The following is a 21151-nucleotide window of genomic DNA, read 5'->3' as shown; positions in this document are numbered from 1 at the left end:
AACAGTCTGAGAAAAATGCTTCCCAGAATGACAGTTTGCAGTTTCTTATATACATTTGGAATTAACGAAATTAGGGAGATTACAGGAAATCAAGGGAGAAAGCAAGGTGGGGGATGAGATTTTTTCATTTTTAAATATATTTTTATTGATTTCAGAGAGGAAGGGAGAGAGAGAGATAGAAACATCAATGAAGAGGGAGAATCATTGATTGGCTGCCTTCTGCTTGCCCCCTACTGGGGATCGAGCCTGCAACATGGGCTTGTGCCCTCTTGGATCATAGATCGATGCTCAACCTCTGAGCCACACCAGCTGGGCCATATACTCTCTTTAATACCTTCACAGCATTATCTAAAGTTACTAATCTGGAGACTGCCTTTGACCTGCTAGTGTGGCAGTACCAGTGCCAGTGAGTGAGTGTTACGTGTGCAGGGTGAGTGTCTTGGGTGGGGCTCAGCCCCCCTTGTTAACATGGTCTGCTAGGAAACAATTGCTCCCTCTCCTGATTTTTCTTACACTGTGGCTCTGTTCATTTTCCCAAACTACCATATTTTCCCAGTAGTTATGCCTCAGTTTTTGATGGCATCAGAAATGGCCTTACTCAACATATGTGAAATTTCTAGAAATTGAAATTTTTCTGCTTTTTTGAGCAGAGAAAAACATTAATTTTTTAATAGAAATCTATTGAAATATCCTAGCACACACTTTTCTGCTTTTTCAGAATGAGTATCTTGAGATAAATGATGTAACATTTATCAGGGATGAAGGATTGTCATGAGGGCATTAGATTGTCCTGTGTTGTGACACAGTGATGCACTTGGAAGGTGACAACTGTATCAGGGTCTTAAGAGTTTTCCTATCTCCTGTCCCTGACAGGCCTCACTTTTTACTTTTTGCAACCACCTTCTGACTTTTCTGAATTTGCTTATTATTATCTCTTGGGGCTCAGAAGTTAGGCATGGCATGATAAGAAAGCTATTTGGTTCCTGGCACAGAACTCCTAAAACCCTGGGCGATAGGAGTATCTTTTGTTCTAATTAGGCAGCTCTTGGCAACAGCTTCAGGATGGGGCTGGTCACCAAAAGTCCAAACTGATTAGAGGCTTGGGACTCAGCTCCACCCTCCAGCCTCTGGGAAGGGGGGAGAGGAGCGGGCTGGAGAGCCAGCTAATCACCCGTGCCCAATGGTTTAATCAGTCATGCCCACATAATGGAACCTCCATAAAATCCCTTAAGTGGTGGGTTTTGGGGAGCTTCCAGATTGGCAAACACATCCATGTGGTGAACCCCAGACCCTTTCAGACTCCACCTGTTTCCCTCTTTAGCTAGATGTTCATTTGTGTCTTTTAAAATAAACCATAATAGGAAGTGGAGCACTTTCTTGAGTTCTGTTGAATATGTCTAACAAATTACTATTTTACAAGCAGTATCAGTGATTCAGAATTTTCTTGAATTTTCTGTTAAGAAAGTTATTTATGTTTACCCTGACTTGTTCTCACAAGTTAGAAAACAGAGTGTTTTCTCTGTTTTGTCTTTTCCCCCTCCAGTGGAGTTGATTAGTTCACTCTTTCTTTTTAAAAAATGTTATTTGTTGATTGATTTTAGAGAAAGAGGAAGGGAGAGAGAGTAACATTGATTTATTGTCCCACTTATTTAATGGATTTGTTGATTGTTGCTTGTATGTGCCCTGACCGAGAATTAAACCCGAAACCTTGGCATATCTAGGACGACGCTCTAACCAACTGAGCTACCTAGCCAGGGCATGTCTTAAAATAATTTTTATATATTACAGTCGCATAAGTTATAGTCCACTTGTCTTTTTTCCCTAGAATAATCTCAGTTATTTTCATTTTTTCTCTTGAGTCAGTTTTCCTACCCTTTATTTGTTTCTATACCTTGCAAGATATCAGGCCTGGCCAGTTTTCTCAGTGGTTAGAGTGTCGGCCAGAGGATTGACGGGTCAAGGATTTGATTCCTGGTCAAGGGTGTGTATCTCAGTTGCAGGTTCAATCCCCAGCCCTGGTCACCGTTAAGCGGAGACAACCAATAGATGTTTTTCTCTCTCTCTTCTCTCTCTCCCCCATGCCCCCCTCCCTCCCACTTTCTCTAAAAATCAATGGAAAAATATCCTCACTCTGTGGGTGAGGGGGAAAAAAAAAGATATCAGGCCAGCCTGGATTTCACTATAATATGACTACCACTCATCAGAGATTTTTGCCTTCGAATCATCCATGTGCTATTCTGTATTTTGACCTCCATCTTATTTTGGGTTGGTACTACACTGAACTGTTTTCTGGTTTTTCTTAGGACCTTGCTAAGAAGTACTCTGACAAGCTAGAATGTTGTGAAAATGAAGTAGAGAAGATAATAGAAGAAATACGTTGCAAAGCAATTGAGCGTGGCACAGGAAATGAAAATTATAAGACAACAGGAATTGCTACAATTGAGGTATTTTTACCTCCACGACTAAGAAAAGTGAGTAATTTTCTCAAGTTTATGTAGGTAGTAATGCCTAGTTAACTTAGTGAGGTGATCAAATAAATTATGATATATTTTTTAAAAAGCTATAATCCAGCCCTGGCCAGTGGCTTGGTTGGGTGTTGTCCTGTGCACCAAAAGGTTGCCAGTTCCATTCCCGGTCAGGGCACATGCCTGGGTTGTGGGCTTGATTCCCAGTAGAGGGTGTGCAGGGGGGAACTGATTGATGTTTCTCTCTCTCTATATATATATATCTATCTCCCTTTTTCTCTCCCTAAAAATAATAATAATAATAAAGAAAGCTATAATCCAAAGTTATTTTATTTGTCTGATTTTTAATAGGATAGGAAGAACCTCTTAGAAACTCGATTGCACATCACCGGCAGAGAATTGAGATCTAAGTAAGTATCCGTGTGCCTGGTGCCCCCAAACCTTTTAAGTTGGGGCATTTGATTCTGGTGGCCAGCCTGGAAGAGAGATAGGGCAGGTGTTAGTCTCCTCACTTTATGGAAGGGAAATTGAGGCTTTGAGGCTGCAGGACTTACAGGCTCACACTGGTAGTGAAGGACAAATGAGAACTCGACTCGCACCACTCTTCTTCATTTCCTGGTAAAACTCGAGATCAGGTGGAAACTCCAGGTCCACCACCTAACAAGCACTTGATGCATGTGTGACTAATGAATGACTAATATAAATAGGAGACAGCTGGGGTCACCAGGTCCTTAGCTTTGAATTTTATTCCTTAGTACCCTGATAACTTGCTGAGCCATTCAGCAAAGAGTTTCAGACTGTTGGCCCATCTGTAGAAAGAAAAAAATACCTGCCTGTCACCTACTAGTGAAATTCTAACTTTTGAGACCTGGTCAGTTGTCTCACTCACTGGTGAGTGTCGCCAGCCCATATTTCTGAAGCTGATTTTTCTCATTTTCCTCTTTGGTCTGCATCAGGGCTGTTAGGGATGGATTCAGGATTGTGTGGAACAGCTCCTTATTATGGGCTCCTCCAGGGGGCTGCAGAAGGTACAGAGAATGGATCTTCTCCTGATGGGTAGCTAGGGCCCTGATGTTTAAATGGCTATCCTGTACCAGTGTCTCCACTTCATGAGGAAACAAGTAAATAGCTAGTTTTAAAAAGGACATTGTCTCTTGCATATCATGAAGTGATGTTTGTGAGTCAGTAAATTGAAATACTGGGTGTTTCTGAGTAAAATGTATAAAATAGCTAATCATGGTTAAACTATTTAAGGGAAAATAACAAATTTGATTACAGTTTTCACTGGTTTATTTTACAGAATAGCTGAAACCTTTGGATTTCAAGAAAATTATATCAAAATTGTCATAAATAAGAAGCAACTTCAACTAGGTATGTTATGGCAAAATAGGCAGAATTTAAAAATAAAGTTAATATAGAAATAATGGCTTTGCATCTTTTTTTCTCTTCCCCTATTCACAAATGTCTAGTGGTTTTATTGCATATATAATCCAAAACCAATTATTTTAGAGTTTACTAAAATAAAAAGGTAAAGCAGCAAACAGCTTTTCTAATATTCATTGTCTGCTCTGTGCTAGTGGGGAAGAAAGACATTCACTATTGTAATGCTTGCTTGATGGTGATGAACTCATTTAGCCTTTATTTTTTTTTGTCTTGGAAGCTCTTTATTTCATCATCTATTTTGAATGATAGCCTTGCTGGATATAGTAATACTGGTTTCAAATCATTGCTTTTCATTACCTTGAATATTTTATACCATTTCCTTCTGGCCTGTAAAGTTTCTGATGAAAAATCAGCTGACAGGCTTATGGTAGCTCCTTCGTAGGTAACAAATTGCTTTTCTCTTGCTGCCTTTAAGATTCTTTTTTTGTCTTTAATTTTTTGCATTTTAATTATGATATGTCTGGGCATGGGCCTTTTTGAGTTCTGCTTGCTTGGGATTCTCTGTGCCTCCTGGACTTGTGCAACTTTTTCCTTCACCAGATTAGAGAAGTTTTCTTCCATTATTTCTTCAAACATGTTTTCTATCCCTTGCTCACTTTCTTCCCATTCTGGTACTCCTATGATGCGAACATTGTTAAATTTCCTGTTGTCTCACAGCTCCCTTAAGCTGTCCTCCTGTTTTTTAATTGTTTTTTCTTTTTGGTTCTCTGAGTGATTTTCTACCCTGTCTTCTAATTCACTGATCCAGTCCTCAGCTTCCCCTAATCTGCTGTGTATTCCTTCCATTGTATTCTTTATTAGTGCAATGTCATCCTTCATAGTTACTGAAAGGTTCAGAGTGGGTTGGGGTTGCACACCTATGACATGAAGTCATAATGTATCAAAAGAGATTTTTATTTCAGGCACCTGGGTGCAGTTGGGCTGAGACCAAGAAAGGCATCAGTGAAGAGAGCAGGGAGAGATAGGTTTTTATTCATTTTTGCTGGCTGTAAGTGGCTCTGCTGACATAAGGGTCCAGTCCGTCCTTGGTTCCTCCCAGCATCAGAGACTAGTAGTTATCTGGGCCATGCGGTGCTCAAGGTTGCAGGCTTTCTGCAAGATATCTGCAAAGTACAATAAGTTTTTTTCTGTCCTGTTTTATTCTCTTTAACCCTTTGAGTTATTATGTCTTCTCATGCTGTTGAGCATCTATGCATGCAGTCATTATTCTGAACTCTATGTCTGATAAATTTCTTATTTCCATTTCATTTATCTCTTCTTCTAAAGAATTCTCTTGTTCTTTCATTTTTGGGCTTGGTTTTTGTCTTCCCATTTTGGCTGCCTGTTTGGGTTTCTATCTATATATTAGGTAGATCTGCTATGTCTCCCAGTCTCTAGTGCATGACAGTGTCAGACTCTGAATTCCCTGTTTGGAGCTATCAGCAAACCACAGCTTGTGGCTCCCTCTGCTGGGGCTGGGTACCTTTGGAAAGGACCAAGATGTATACAAGGGCTTTTCCTAGCCCTGGGCCCTGACTTAGATCAGGCAAAGACTCAAAGTCTCCAGAGACCTGCCTCTGCCTGTAATCTGATTGTATTCAGTCTTGATTAACCTCAGGCTATGGACCACAGGGTGGGGCAATTTCTTCTGCCTTCAGGCTGATTGTTATTCTTAGTCTTTTAATGCAGCGGTCGCCAGCTGGTGGTCCACGGATCACTGGTGGTCCGTGAGGTCCGAAAGGTTGGCGACTGCTGTTTTAATGGTCACCAGAGAAAGATGTTCTCTGCAGCATGAGGGAATGACTCAGCATAGTAAACCAGGGTGTTTGCCTTTCGAGTTCTAACCCCAGAGCCACCCAAACCTTATTTCTGCTCACACAGTTCCAGTCCACTCTGCCTTCCCTCTGCTGGAGCCCTAGGTGAGTGGCTGCACGTGAAATTTTGTGTGCTGGCCCTTTAAGAGGGTGCCTGCATTTTCAGCCATCGCTCCTTGGCAGACAGCAACCCTGTTGCTTTTCATAGCCAGATGTTATGTGGGCACCTTTTTCAGTTCTGGTGCTTTGGGCTGAGGAGCCCAGCTTGGGGTTTAGACCCCAGAGTTCTCAGTAGGAACCTCCCACAGCTGACATATTCCTCCTGTTGACTATGGAAGGCCGGCCAGCCCTTTCGCACCTCCACCCTTCCTACCAGTCTCTATGAGGTCTCCACTTTCCATACTTGGTTATCAGGGTTCTCTCCAGCTAATCTTTAGTTGGTTATTCAGGATGATTTTCCTGTATTTTAGTTGTAATTCCAGTTTGGTCTTGGAAGCATGTCAGTGTAGCTTCCAATTACTCTGATGCCATTTTTAATCTCCCTACTGTGGTTTTATTATAGGTTTAAAACCTAGTAAAACAAGTCCCCTCTTGGTTCCTTACCAATGTGACTTGGCCATCAGTAGATCTTTATATCAAGTTTCTTTAAAATATATATATACTGGAGGCCCAGTGCACGGATTCGTGCACCAGTGGGGTCCCTTGGCCTGGCCTGCGGGGATCAGCGGACCTCCACGCCGCTGCAGCCCGGCCTTACCCGCCAACTCGTCGGGCTCCAGCCCGCTGTCTGTGTCAATCCGCAGGTAGCCAGGGAGGAGCCTGAGCCTGGGCTGGGTGACGTGCCGCTCCCACTCATCCCGGCCCTGCTGCGCCTGCCACCACTGTCGCTTGGGCGCACGAGGAGTGTCCGTGGGAGAGGCTTGTGCCGCCGTAGCTGTGCTCGCCAGCCATGAGCCCGGTGTCTGGCACCCGTCTGTCAGCTGAGCAGTGTGCCCGCTGTGGGACCGCACTGACCACCAAGGGGCAGCTCCTGTGTTGAGTGTCTACCCCCTGATGGTCAGTGCGTGTCATAGCTACTGTCCAGCCGTCTGGTCGCTTAGGCTTTTATATATATGGACTAGAGGCCCGGTGCACGAATTCGTGCATGGTTGGGGTTGGCTGGCCTGCCCCGATGGCCAGTGGGGGGCGGGCATTTTGCCCACCCCCAATCAGGGTGTAGGGAGCTGATTGGGGGCTGGGGCCAATCAGGGCCCGGATCATGCTGGTTGGCTGTCACAGTGAATGTCATAGCCACTGGTCGTTCCCGTTGTTCCACCGTTCCAGTCACTGGGCTTTTATATATATAAATAGTCCTAGCTGGTTTGGCTAAGTGGATAGAGTGTCAGCCTGTGGACTAAAGGTTCCCGGGTTTGATTGCGGTCAAGGGCGCATGCCTGGGTTGCAGACTCGACCACCAGTGGGGGGCATGCAGGAGGCAGCCGATCAATGATTCTCTCTTATAGATGTTTCTATCTCTCCCTCTCCCTTCCCCTCTCAAATCAATAAAAATATATTTAGCCCTAGCCAGTTTGGCTCGATGGATAGAGTGTCAGCCTGCGGACTGAAGGGTCCCAGGTTCAATTCCGGTCAAGGCATGTACCTTGGTTGTGGGTACATCCCCAGTAGGAGATGTGCAGGGGGCAGCTGATAGATGTTTCTCACTCATCAATGTTTCTAACTATCTCTCTCCCTTCCTCTCTGTAAAAAATCAATAAAATATATTTTAAAAAATAAAATAAAATTATATTTAAACATATGTATATATGCACATATATATATATTTATATGTATATATACACATATATGTACGTGTGTATATATATATTATATATCCAAATAGCATTTTTCAGAACTGTGTTCAGATTTTTATATTTGTAGTTCATAATTTTTATTTTAAAATCTGTTTGCATTTATGTTTACCCTTTTTTCATTTTGGTGGTGGTTTATTTGTATCTTTGACTTAATTTTTGTTAGGTTTATATATTTGATTATATTTTTTATTGATTTCAGAGAGGAAGGAAGAAGGGAGAAAGATAGAAACATCAATGATGAGAGAGAATCATTGATCAGCCACCTCCTACACGCCCCACACTGGGGATTGAGCCTGCAACCCAGGCATGTGCCCTGATCGAGAATCAAACTGTGATCTCCTGGATCATAAGTTGATGTTCAACCACTGAGCCATGCTGGCTGGGCTTTGATTAATTTTTTTCATAGAGCCAGCTTATATATTAGAAAACTGGGTCCTGGAAGATACGTAGCTTACTCAGGGCCTCCGAGTTAGAAGTGATAGAACCCAGGGTCTGTGCTCTTAACCTCGACAGTAAATGACTTCTCCCAGTGCACTGCTGCACCGTGGCTGCTCGTTCACTGCTCCGAGTTGGGTGGGTCACTTCTCGAACCAGGGGTAGGAAAATTCACTTATTACATTTTCTCGTTTTCTTGTTCTATTGTCTAGTGTAGTGCTCTCCCAGTGATAGTCTCAAATATGTATTGCTTCAGTCTGATCTAATGATGAAAATAAAGAAGATTGGAAAGAATGAATTTGCTCTGTTTTCACTGGCTGATTTTACTCACTGGTTAATGGTCATAGAGTTACACAACCAAAGTTAAACGTGTCCTCGCCATTTGACCTGGCAGTTTGCAAGTGCTAAGGCAGGTTTAAGAATCCTGTTGAGCATGGAGAGAGTGGCCTGTTACCGAGTACGTGGAAAGGCTTTTTACAGCGTGCATTTCTCATTTTCACAGGGAAAGCACTTGAAGAGCAGGGAGTGACACACAACGTGAAAGCCATGGTGCTGGAACTAAAGCAGTCTGAAGAGGACGCAAGGAAGAACTTCCAGGTCGAAGAAGAAGAGCAAAATGAAGCCGAACTCAAAGAAAAGAGAATTCAGAGGACAAAGAGAGGACTAGAGATACTGGCAGAGAGAGGTACACGGGGCTTTGGGCTTTTCACCTCACTGAGTACTTCAAGGTAGCAGCCAATCCTACCAATGTGGGGGCATTACAGTTCTCATGGCTTTTCTTTTTAATATTTTTATTTTATTTATTTATTTATTTATTTATTTATTTATTCATTTTAAATGTATTTTTATTGATTCCAGAGGGGGAGAGAGAGATAGAAACATCAATTCAGTGCACGGGATGATGCCCAATCAACTAAGCCACACCAGCCAGTGCTCTCATTGGTTTTCTTCCCAATAGTTTTAACATTTTAAGTATGTATAACCGTCATTGCTTTTTAACATTGAATTCATAAAGTTCCCTTTGGCCTTCTTGCAGGTGAGATGGTGGATTCAGAAACCACACCATACTTAGAGATAGCTAACCAGACGGGCAGATCAATTAAAATTCCTCCATCAGAAAGAAAAGTAAGTACTGTAAGAAATTTACAGCCCTAGCTAATTTGGCTCTGGATAGAGCTTTGGTTAGGCCTGTGGACTGAAGGGTCCCGGGTTTGATTCTGTTCAAGGGCACATGCCGGGGTTGTGGGCTCGATCCCCAGTAGGGGACATACAGGAGGCATCAGATCAATGATTCCCTCTCATCATTGATGTTTCTATCACTCTCTCCCTCTCCCTTCCTTTCTGAAATAAATAAAAATATATTTTTTAAAAAGTTAGGGCTTGTTCTTTTTTTTTTTTTTTTTAAGGGGAGTGGAAGAGACAGGGGAGAGAAAGAGAGAAACATCGATATGACAGAGACATTGATCCGTTGCCTCCCACACACATCTAACCAGGGGGTGGGGATCAGCCCTGCAACCCAGGTATAGATCCTTTTTTTGTTGTTACTACATATTTGTATTGATTTCATAGAATTAGGGAGAAGGAAAGAGAGAGAGAAACATCAGTAATGAGAGGGAATCATTGATTGGATACCTCATACATGCCCCCTACTGAGGATTCTGCCCCAAACCCGGGCATGTGTCCTGACTGGGAATCAAACCCTGATCTCCTGGTTCATAGGTTGATGCTCAACCATTGAGCCATACCAGCCAGGCCAGGAATCAAACCCGCAACTCTCCAGTGCCCGGGCCGACATACTAACAACTGAGCCATGCTGGCCAGGGCACTTACAGCTTCTTCTTGGATTTGCTGTCGGAACAGCTGGTTTTCTAGTCATTTTATCTTGGAATGTTACAAAGGATCAGAAGCAGTTTTCTGTCTCCAGCTTATAAACAGAGGATATAACCATACAAAGCACAAAGCATATTCACTCTGTGATTTCCAAGGCAGAGGTACAAAACAGCATGACCTCACTGTCCTGTAGCAGTGACTTGGAACATTCCCAAGTGGTGCGATGCCCTGCCTTCAGTATTGGGGGTTCGGTGGGGTTGATTTTGAGAGAGGGCCAAGTCCCCTAAGGGATGGATTAGAGTGGGAGACTGGGGAAACTGTAGTTTGGGGAAAGAATGACAGGTGATTCTACTGTGTCTCCCTTGTCTTTCCACTCCCCCTGTCCCTGTTCTAGAATTTGGAATAGGTAGGAGGGTGGTTTTAACTTTGAACACATCCAAGGGGTTCTCTATGTAGCAGCACTGTACAACCTGGACCCTGAGCTCGGTCTCTAGCTGGAGTCCAGTAACTTCCTACAGCAAAATAACTAGTGACTGTGGGTCTAGGTAATTTTAACTTTTCTACCTTTAAAGGACAGTCTTGAGGAGGTTTCACTATATGAATTACTATGTTAAAATTATTGAAGATTAAAGTTAAGTTTTAATAAGAGAACTTTGTAACTGCCAATGGATTGGTGTTTGCTTTATTGTTTTTTTAATTTTTTAAAAAATGTTACTGATTTCAGCAATGAAGGGAGAGGTCTAGAGAGATAGAAACATCAATGATGAGAGAGAATCATTGATCGACTGCCTCCTGCACGCCCCACAAAGGGGATCCAGCTTGCAATCCGGGCATGTGTCCTGACTTGGAATCAAACTGTGACCTCCTGGTTCATAGGTTGATGCTCAGCCACTGTGCCACACCGGCTGGCCTGTTGTTTTTTAAATGTTGGAATTATTTGTCCAATGCTCTCTTATATTAAACTAGTGGCCCAGTGCATGGATGACGTGCACATTGAAAGGAAATTAACTAGAATTCCTGGGGTGACACTGTGGCTCGAAGGGCATCTGGGAGTGAGCGCGGTCCCTCCAGCAGGTGGGGTTCCTCAGCCTGGCCTGCGGGGATCTGGCTGAAACCGGCTCTCCAACATCCCCCAAGGGGTCCCAGAGTGCGAGTTGCTGTCATACAGGGTGTAGAATGCAAACACAAGTGTGCAGTAAACCAGATTCTGGGTGACAGTGCCCCAGGAACAACATAACCCATGGCCAAAGGTGGAATCGCATGGCCCCACAAGGAATCGGGCTCCCTCCCCTCTGATTTGGGGTGTGTCACCCGAGAACTGCTGCTGCCAAGTCACCGCAGCTTGGCAGCTCCTACGTTGTGCATCTCCCCCTGGTGGTCAGTGTGCGTCATAGGTACTGGATGGTCAGACGGTTGGACGGTCACTTAGCCTTTTATGTATATATTAGAGGCTTGATGCACGAAATTCATGCAAGAGTAGGCCTTCCTTCCCCCGGCACTGGCTTCCCTCACAGCCCTGGCTTTGTCCGGAAGGATGTCCTGTCTAATTAGCATATTATGCTTTTATTATTATAGACTAGAGGCCCGGTGCACAAAAATTTGTGCACTCTGGGCGGGAAGGGGGGGTCCCTCAGCCCGGCCTGTGCCCTCTTGCAGTCTGGGACCCCTCGGGAGATAACGACCTGCTGGCTTAGGCCTGCTCCCGGGTGGCAGAGGGCAGGCCCAATCCCTAGGTGCAGTCCCTGGTCGGGCTCAGAGCAGGACCGATTGGGGAGTTGGGGCGCCGCCCCCTGTCATGCACAGAGCAGGGCGGATCGGGAGGTTGCGATGCCACCCCTAGTCACGCTCAGGGTAGGGCCGATTGGGGGGTTGGGGCACCGCCCCCTGTCACACTCAAGGCAGGGTGGATGGGGAGGTTGCGGCGCCACCCCCTGTCATGCACAGAGCAGGGCCAATCAGGGGGTTGGGGCGCTGCCCCGTCACTCACAGAGCAGGGCCCATCAGGGGGGTTGGGGCTCCGTACCCTGTCACGCACAGAGCAGGGCCCATCAGGGGGTTGAGGAGCTCCCCCCTGTCACTCACAGAGTAGGGCCAATAGGGGAGTTGGGGCACCGCCCCCTGTCACACACAGAGCAGGGTGGATCAGGGGGTTGGGGCACCGCCCTCTATCACCCACAGAGCAGGGCGGATCAGGGGGTTGGGGCGCCGCACCCTGTCACACTCAGGGCAGGGCTGATGGGGAGGTTATGGCTCTACCCCGTCACACACACAGCAGGGCCCGTTGGGGGGGGGGGGGTGGGGCGCCACACTTTGTCACACACAGAGCCTCAGGGCCAATCAGGGGGTTGGGGCGCCGCACCCTGTCACACACAGAGCCGCAGGGCGATCAGGGGTTTGGGGAGCTCCCCCCTATCAGGCACAGAGCAGGGCTGATCGGGGGTTGGGACGCCTTCCCCTGTCACGAACAGAGCAGGGCGGATAGGGAGGTTGTGGCCCCGCCCCCTGTCACACAGAGCCACAGGGTGATCGGGGTTTGGGCGCTGCCCCCTGTCACACTGCTCCAGGGGCCAGGAGGCCTCTCGGCTCCGCTGATCCCGGTGCTGGGAGGCATATTACCCTTTTACTATATAGGATAGAGGCCTGGTGCACGGGTGGGGGCCGGCTGGTTTGCCCTGAAGGGTATCCTGGATCAGAGTGGGGGTCCCCACTGGGCTGCCTGGCCAGCCTGGGTGAGGGGATGATGGCTGTTTGCATCTGGTCACACCCCCTTCAGGGTGGGGGTCCCCACTGGGGTGCCTGGCCAGTCTGGGTGAGGGGCTGAGAGCCGTTTTCAGGCTGGCGGGTGACTGAAGCTCCCAATCGCTCCTTTTTCTTTTTTTTTATTCTGGGCCAGCTTTAGCTCTGAGGCTCGGCTCCAGCTATGAGGCCTCCGCTGCTGAAAGCAGGTTTCTGGCCTTTGTTTACCTTCTGTATTTGACACAATGTTGCGATCCTGCTGGCTGAAGCCCAGCTGATTAAAGCAGGTTTCTGGGGTTTTGTTTAGCTTCTATATTTGTAACAATGTTTCAAACTGCAAGCTCAGAGGCCGGCAGCAGCAGGCGGGGAACCTGGCTTCCTCCGTCACTGGAGCAAGCAAGCCTCCCTGTTCGCGTCAGCTGCCTGGCTGCCGGCTGCCATCTTGGCTGGCAGTTAATTTGCATAAGGATATGCTGATTAGCCAATGGGAAGGGTAGTGGAGGTACGGCTAATTACCATGTTTCTCTTTTATTAGATAGGATAGATGATGACATCCAGGTCATTTTGGAAAACTTTTGCAAGGTTGAATTACATAAGTGAAATAAAGCTTTAATTATATTTTCTTATTTTTTAAAAATATTTTTATTGATTTCAGAGAGGAAGGGAGAGCGGGGGGGAGAGAGATACAAACATCAGAGAGAATCATTGATCGGCTGCATCCTGCATGCCCCTACTGGGGGTCGAGCCCACAACCCAGTCATATGCCCTTGACCAGAATCTAACCTGTGACCCTTCAGTCTGCAGGCTGATGCTCTATCCACTGAGCCAAACCAGCTAGGGCTAATTATATATTTTTTAATTTGGGCTTTTAAATTAGATGTGATCTTTTTTTTTAAACTTTGATTTTTTTTAGACGTAATATGCTTTTAATATAACGTTTTATTATAGTTTAAAGTGATGTTTTTAAAAATCCTATTTTTTTCCTAGGCCCTTACGTTAGCTATGGGATATCATGAGAAGGGCAGAGCTTTCCTGAAAAGAAAAGAATACGGAATAGCCCTGCCTTGTCTTCTGGACGCCGACAAGTATTTCTGGTAGGCGCCTTTGTACCCTCTCAACTCTGTACACCGCAGACTTCCGGTTTTCACCGCAGGCAATGGTTAATGTGAAAGAGTAGTTACCGTGTAGGCCGATTTGTAAAGTATTTCTTTTTTAAATATTTCTAATCTCTCTTCCCTATAAAGAGTGTTATAAACATATGTACTTACGTTTTTATAACAAGCATGTAGGTCATCATGTTTGTTTTCTGCGAGGTGTTGTCAGCCTGAATGGCCCAGTCTCCAGTCCCCATCAGCTTTTCATCCGTTGGCTTTGGTGTTGATGACCATTCCCCAAATCCAGTGTTTCTTTGAGGATGCAGAAGTGATACCTTTCTACTCCTTCTTCATTTATTGCTAGAATTCTTCTGAAAAGAAAGTTTTCCTCATCAGCCATTTGGTTATGCTGAGGTACTATTGTACCGAAAGACAGAATAAAATGCTTGGTTCTTTTTCCTTATTTTCTTGTCCTCCAGAATAAATGAGTGTATCACTTCTCGGCCTTTTGCCCAAGATCAAGTGCAGAATAAATGAGTGGCCTCCCTAGCATCCTCCAAACATGACGTTACCAACGAGGTTTTCTTTCTTTTTAAGTATCAATATGGATTTTAACACATTTGATGTGTTTCATACCTCAGTGCTTAAATTGGCCATCTGTGGCCGGCAGGCAGGTCTTGCATCTTTTTGACCTAATCCTGGTAGTCTCGTATCTCTGGTGCCCACGGTGTTCCAGAGTCATCGTGGGCATTTCCGACTCCACACCATGAGCCAGCAGCTTCCCAGGGACTCCTGTCCTCATAATGCAGTGGTTCTCAACCTTTCTAATGCCGCGACCCTTGAATACATTTCCTCATGTTGTGGCCAATTTCATTGTTACAAATTGAACATAATTAAAGCATAGTGATTAATCACAAAAACAATATGTAATTATATATGTGTTTTCCGATGGTCTTAGGTGACCCCTGTGAAAGGGTCATTCGACCCCCGAAGGGGTCGCAACCCACAGGTTGAGAACCGCTGGGAAATGGTACTGAGAAACTACGATCCAGGCAGATGAGACATTTGAAAAATAGATATGTTTGAAATGATCAAAATTACTTTCGTGTCATTTTCTTTACAATTTTGATGAATTCCCAAGATATACTGTACATTCAGGAAGATAAATACAAATGTGTATAGTTTGCCAACTGTATTGGCAGCACCCTTGAGTTTTAAGTGAGTAAATACCAAATTAAGCAAAAAAAGAGATTTATTGTCTCAAATATTTGGGAGGAAGGGCAACACTAGAAGTTGCTAGGACAAGGGCTTGGTGCCTCTAGGCTTTTCTTACGCCTCTGTGTCTGCTGCTTGCTGAGCGTCCCTGTCACTCTCCACTGCTGCAGGCAGTGCCGGCTCGAAGTTAGGTCCTTAAAATGCAGGCACATTTTTCATTTCCTCCCATCGTTGTTCCTAATTCATTAGGGAAAATTTCAAACGTATATAAAAATAGGGACTGGTGTAATGAATTCCATGTACCCATAATCAAGTTTCAGCAAGTAAGACATGGCTGGTCTTTGTTGGTCTGTATGTGCCTCTCTCTCCTCGGACCCTGGGCAAGTCCTCACAGTGATTCTCAGGTCTCGGGGAGCCCCTGAGCAACAATGACAATCCCTTCAGTTCACAGTAAAGCAACATGTTCAGTAAGTAGTAGATATAATCCAACAATACCTGTCAGTGTCTTTAAGTAGAGAATGACTTTTCTGAGGATCTGTTTATTAGGCCAACTTTTTAGCATAATTTTTGTGAGTTTCTCCTCTTCATTGAGGAGATCAAATCTAATGCAAGTTGGTCATGTAACTAGAAGAAGTTTGAGTTCATTTCCTTTCGAACACTTGATGTTTCCCCTCTCTTCTCCAAAAGGGCTAGTAAACTTTGTCATACACCTCGGGGAGTGGTATGTAGTATGACCAAGAATCATTTCTTTCTTTACTTAAAATAAGAAATGGGAGTTGTGCTTTTGGCCAAGAGGGAATAACCAGGACTAGATTTACCCTCCCACCTGAAATAACTGAAAAATTGGGCAAAATGTATGAAAACATAGGTTATTTGCAATTCAGGACAGTAGTCCCTGAGGTGGAGAAACAAAGGTGGGAGCCGTGGTGGTTACAGCTGCTGGGCAGGGAGCAGCCCTGTGTGGTCTCCCCCAGTGGAAGATGAGCTGGGACTCGAGGAAGACCAAGGTGGCAAAGGAGAGAGCTTTGTGGAGTCCCGTGCCAAGCCTTCACCACCCTGTTGTCTGTGTCCATAGGTAATACGTACTATATGCATGTAAGATCTTTGGCTAATCTCTTCCCACACCTCTACTCCCCTCTGAGATTCGTCATTCTGTTCCATGTTTCCATGCCTCTGATTCTATCTTATTCACCAGTTTATTTTCTTCATTGGATTTCTTGTTCATTTATTTTGATTTATAGATTCAGTTGTTGATAGATATGTATTTAGTGTTATTTTAATGTTCTTCTACCACTTTCTCCTCCTCCTCCTCTTAAAGATTACCCTTCAACATTTCATGTAACTGGTTTGGTGCTGATGAACTTCTTTAGCTTTTTCTTGTCTGTAAAACTCTTTATCTGACCTTCAATTCTAAATGAGAGCTTTGCTGGGTAGAGTAATCTTGGTTGTAGGTCCTTGCTACTCATCACTTTGAATATATCTTGCCACTCCCTTCTGCAAAGTTCTGTTGAGAAATCAGCTGACAGTCGTATGGGTGCTCCCTTTTAGGTAACTAACTGCTATTCTCTTGCTGCTTTTAAGATTCTCTTTGTCTTGCCCAGTCAGCATGGCTCAGTGGTTGAGCATAGGCCTAAGAACCAGGAGGTGAGGGTTCGATTCCCAGTTGGATCACATGCCTGGGTTGCAGATTTGATCCCCAGTGTGAGGAGTGCAGGAGGCAGCCAATCAGTGATTCTCTCTCATTATTGATGTTTCTATCTCTCTATACCTCTCCCTTCCTCTCTGAAATCAATAAAAATATATTTAAAAAACAAAAGGTTCTCTTTGTCTTTAACCCTTGACATTTTAATTATGATGTGTCTTGGTGTGGTCCTCTTTGGGTTCCTCTTGTTTGGGGTTCTCTGCACTTCCTGGGCTTGTAAGTCTTTCTTTCACCAGGTAGGGGGAGTTTTCTGTCATTATTTCTTCAAATGGGTTTTCAATATCTTACTCTCTTTCTTCTCCTTCTGGCACCCCCATAATGAGAATGTTGATATGCTTGAAGTTGTCCCAGAGGCTCCTTACACTATCTTCATATTTTTTTACTCTTTTTCTTTTTGCTTTTCTGATTGGGTGTTTTTGTTTCCTCATATTCCAAATCGTTGATTTGATTCTCGGAATCCACTACTCTACTGTTGAATACTGTAAATTATTCTTTATTTCAGTTAGTGTATGCTTAATTTCTGACGGGTCCTTTTTTATGTCTTTGACATTCTCACTTAGATCCTTGAAAGTCTCACTAAGTCTCTTGAAGCTCTCATTAAGATCCTTGAGTAACCTTATAACCATGGTTTTGAATTCTATATCCAGTAGTTTGCTTGCTTCCATTTCTTTCATTTGTGACATGTTTCATTGTCTCCGCATTTTGGCTGCTTCCCTGTGTTTGTTTCTGTGTATTAGGTAGAGCTGCTATGTCTCCTGGAATTGGTAGAGTGACCTTGTATAGTAGGGGTCCTGTAGGGCCCAGTGGCTCTGTTATAAATTATCTAGATTGGTTCTCAGCATCAGTGTTAATAAAGAAGTGAGAGAGACAGAGAGAGAGAGAGAAAAAAGAGAAATTTCTCATATCCAGGTGATTATAATTTGCACTCAGGGTTGGAAACCACTGCATTAAATCATGGTGTCCCCATGTTTGCTTAGGGATCTGACACAGGGATCCCAGCTTCCACTTTCTGCTATAGGTCTGTTACCCAGCATAGCAGAGTGGTGTGTGTGTGTGTGTGTGTGTGTGTGTGTGTGAGATTATAAATATAGCTCCCTTCATAGACATCCAGGTCTCTGTTTTAGAGCAGCCAGTCTTTGGAAATACACCAGAATTGGAGAAGAATCCTAGGAATTCCCAAAAGGGTGTTTAAGGCCCTGTTTCGGTGATGACATGCCTTTCTCTCCCCAGTGAGTGTTGCAGAGAGCTGCTGGACACGGTGGACAACTACGCAGTGCTCCAGCTGGACATAGTGTGGTGTTACTTCCGCTTGGAGCAACTGGAATGCCTTGATGATGCAGAAAAAAAATTAAACTTGGCCCAGAAATGCTTTAAAAATTGCTATGGAGAAAATCATCAGAGACTGGTCCACATAAAAGTACGTTACTGTAATTTGTTATGTTATTGAGCCTGTTTCTAGAATTTGAGTTCATTCCTACCACAGTATTTAGACTGCTGCCCAAAGGCGATTGATTGGCTGTTACTTTGGTCTGTACAGCATTTAACCCAGAGGAACACGGTTACCTATTCATGGAACCCCTCTGATCATCTGACTGAGGGGGCAGGTGACTGTTCAATAGAGTCTATTAGGAGATTAAAATACAGAAAATAGATATTTTGAAGAGTAACAGTTCCCATGAATGAGTCACAGCTCAAGTGCCATGATTTGAATAAGGATTTCTCTCAGGTGATTTCCACAAGTCATCAGAATTCTGCCTGGGGAGGACAGGTAGCATAAGCTATTCCTGGTTTGGGTTTTGCATTTTTCTCACTGACTAGCGGGCCACTGCCCTGGAGATTGAGACAGGTTTTCTGATATAATTTCTTCCATGTGGGCCAGAGGCTGTCGTTGTCCTCTGGGATCTTCACCGTTGACCATCAGCAAGAGTGAAAATACAGACATCTTAGGAATTCCGTTTTACTCCTATGGAGATGAATGGAATTACAAATGCGACTGTCATTGACCTGTAATTAGAAATAAGACAGTTTTATCCTTTTTCCCTCCCAATAATTTTAGGGAAATTGTGGAAAAGAGAAGGTGTTGTTTTTAAGGCTTTACCTGCTTCAAGGCATCCGAAATTACCACAGCGGAAATGGTGAAGAGGCTTGTGAGTATCTCAACAAGGTAAGAAATGAGCATCAGAGCAGTAACCACTCCACCTACGTTTTGTTTTGTTTTTTAAATCTTCACACGAGGACATGCTTCTATTGACTTTAAGAGAGAGGGAGAGAAACATCTATCTGTTGCCTCCTGTATGCACTCCAACACTTTGGGGATCGAATCTGCAACCCAGGCATCAAACCAGGAATCAAACCCACAACTTTTTTGTGTACAGAACAATGCTCCAACAACTGAGCCACCTGGCCAGGGCCACCTAACTTTTTTTTTTTTTTTCCTAGAAGTTAGGTTTTGTTTTTTTGTTTTTTTAAAATATATTTGTATTGATTTTAGAGAGGGAGAGAGGGATAGAGAGAGAGAAACATCAATGATGAGAAAGAATCATTGATCAGCTGCCTCCTGCATGCCCCCTACTGGGGATCGAACCCACAACCCAGGCATGTGCCCTTGGCCAGAATCAAACCTGGGATCCTTCAGTCTGCAGGCCGACGCTCTACCCACTGAGCCAAACTGTTTAGAGCGAAGTTAGGTATTTTATAAACTCAACTGGAGGCCTGGTGCATGAATTTGTGCATGGGTGGGGTCCAGCTGGCCCACCCCAATCGGGGCCGATCTGGCTGGACCAGGGACTGCAGGCAGTTGGCCTGCCGGCCTCACCCCCTGGTCGAACTCCTCATCGAACTCCCGGTCGAGGGGACAATTTGCATATTAGCCTTTTATTATATAGGATAGTTTGTGACTTGTGATGACCATATATCTATTTCCCATCCCCTCTCTCTCACATATACCATAAATATATTTTTATTTGTTAGTGGTCAGACCAGGTGCCACACAATAAGGAAACCGTAAAAAGATGGTGACTTTAATTGGCTTAGAAGTTTCTTTGTGTCATCCAGCCTCCTAGAGGCAAGTAGGCCAGGGCAGCGGAGGCCCTGCTATGGCATTGAAAGTTGGTCCTGTCAGTGCCTCTTCCAGCCAGCAGAGGGGGCAAGTGAGTCTTTAGAGAGAGGACCAGAAGTTATGCCCCTCAGTATTGCTGCATGCAGTCATCTGGACCAGGGGTCCTCAAACTACGGCCGGCGGGCCACATGCAAATACAAATATTGTATTTGTTCCCGTTTTGTATTTTTCTTCAAAATAAGATATGTGCAGTGTGCATAGGAATTTGTTCATAGTTTTTTTTAAAACTATAGTCCGGCCTTCCAACAGTCTGAGGGACAGTGAACTGGCCCCCTGTTTAAAAAGTTTGAGGACCCCTGATCTGGACTAACCAGATGGCTACCCCCAGCTTAAGGGAGGGTGAGAAATAGCGATGCACAGCTCAGATTCAGGGGATTTATTGCAAAAAGGAGAGGATGAAGGATATCAGCTCCTTCTACACTATTCAGCCTATTTTCTCATGTTATGTTGTGGATAAGTCATGTGAGCAGAGTGTTGTCTGTCTGCATTTTCGTGGAGAGTTTTTAGAGCCTGACACTCCCTAATTCCCATCGGGAATAGTTTAATTTCCTCCAGGCTTAGTTCTGTGTTTGTATTAATGTTGCATTGGTTATATGACTCTTCTATTTTCCTGTCTATAGGCTCGTCAGCTCTTTAAAGAGCTATATATTGATCCATCAAAAGTTCACAATTTGTTGCAGTTGGGTTTTACTGCCCAGGAAGCCCGGCTTGGCCTCAGGGCCTGTGACGGGAACGTGGACCACGCAGCCATCCACATTACCAACCGCAGAGAGGTACCTTAACGTGGTCTCAGGACCCTGGTTTGCCGCCTGTGCCTGTTAGTAGGTGTGAAACCTGAAGCATAGCCAGCTCATTTCTGAAGTGCCTTAGCTCTCGGATATGAAAGAACAGGAAAAGATAATTCCATAGTAGGTATTAACAAGGAACTCCGCCACTTCAGGCTGGGAAGTCAGGAGGAGCTGGTCATTTTAACTGCGTTCATTGTCAGACAGTGCAGTTTCTTATCACCTGCTCTGGTGGCAGGTAGCTCCTAAGTACAGTGATCCAAGCAGTCTTCTCTCGCTTTCCCATTCGTATCATAGTACAGTGCTGGAAACCCTTGCAAAGGGGGTCACATTTTCCCATAGGGCCATGGTTGTGGTTTGAGATGGTATTCTTGCCTAGAAACATGAGTCAAATCATAGGAACAATCAGTATTATGTTATGGAAGCAAAGGCACAAAATTATCATTTAAAACAAGTAGAAATAAGTACAGTAAAAGAACTAGGATTTTGCAGTTGGAAGGAACGTTACATGACTAATATGCTAGTTTTACAGTAAAGAAGCTGAGGTCCAGAGAGTGAATGATGGGATAGTGAGAGGTGGAACCACTTTCTTCTCTAACACGGAGCTGGTGTAGATTACCTCAGGTCCAGGAGCTGTCAACCCAACCACAGAAATCTCAGGTTAAGGCAGAGACTCCGAAGAGCC

General features: G+C 44.5%; 1 protein-coding gene across 2 annotated transcripts in view; it reads left to right on the top strand.

Annotated features, from left to right (window-relative positions):
- Positions 1-21151, top strand: part of NUB1 (negative regulator of ubiquitin like proteins 1) — a 28620-nt gene that overhangs the window by 4280 nt on the left and 3189 nt on the right. For both annotated transcript variants that reach the window (XM_006100994.3, XM_023764544.1), the window contains exons 3-11: positions 2304-2471; positions 2817-2875; positions 3766-3836; positions 8489-8671; positions 9023-9111; positions 13540-13646; positions 17794-17980; positions 18620-18727; positions 20302-20454. In XM_006100994.3, the coding sequence (XP_006101056.1) occupies positions 2304-2471; positions 2817-2875; positions 3766-3836; positions 8489-8671; positions 9023-9111; positions 13540-13646; positions 17794-17980; positions 18620-18727; positions 20302-20454 (1125 nt within the window). The remainder of the gene's footprint in view (positions 1-2303; positions 2472-2816; positions 2876-3765; positions 3837-8488; positions 8672-9022; positions 9112-13539; positions 13647-17793; positions 17981-18619; positions 18728-20301; positions 20455-21151) is intronic.

The sequence above is a fragment of the Myotis lucifugus genome, unplaced genomic scaffold, assembly GCF_000147115.1.
Source record: "Myotis lucifugus unplaced genomic scaffold, Myoluc2.0 scaffold_336, whole genome shotgun sequence".
Lineage (NCBI taxonomy): Eukaryota > Metazoa > Chordata > Mammalia > Chiroptera > Vespertilionidae > Myotis > Myotis lucifugus.
The sequence above is the reverse complement of the archived record's forward strand: the minus strand, read 5'-3'. Positions and strand labels throughout refer to the sequence as shown.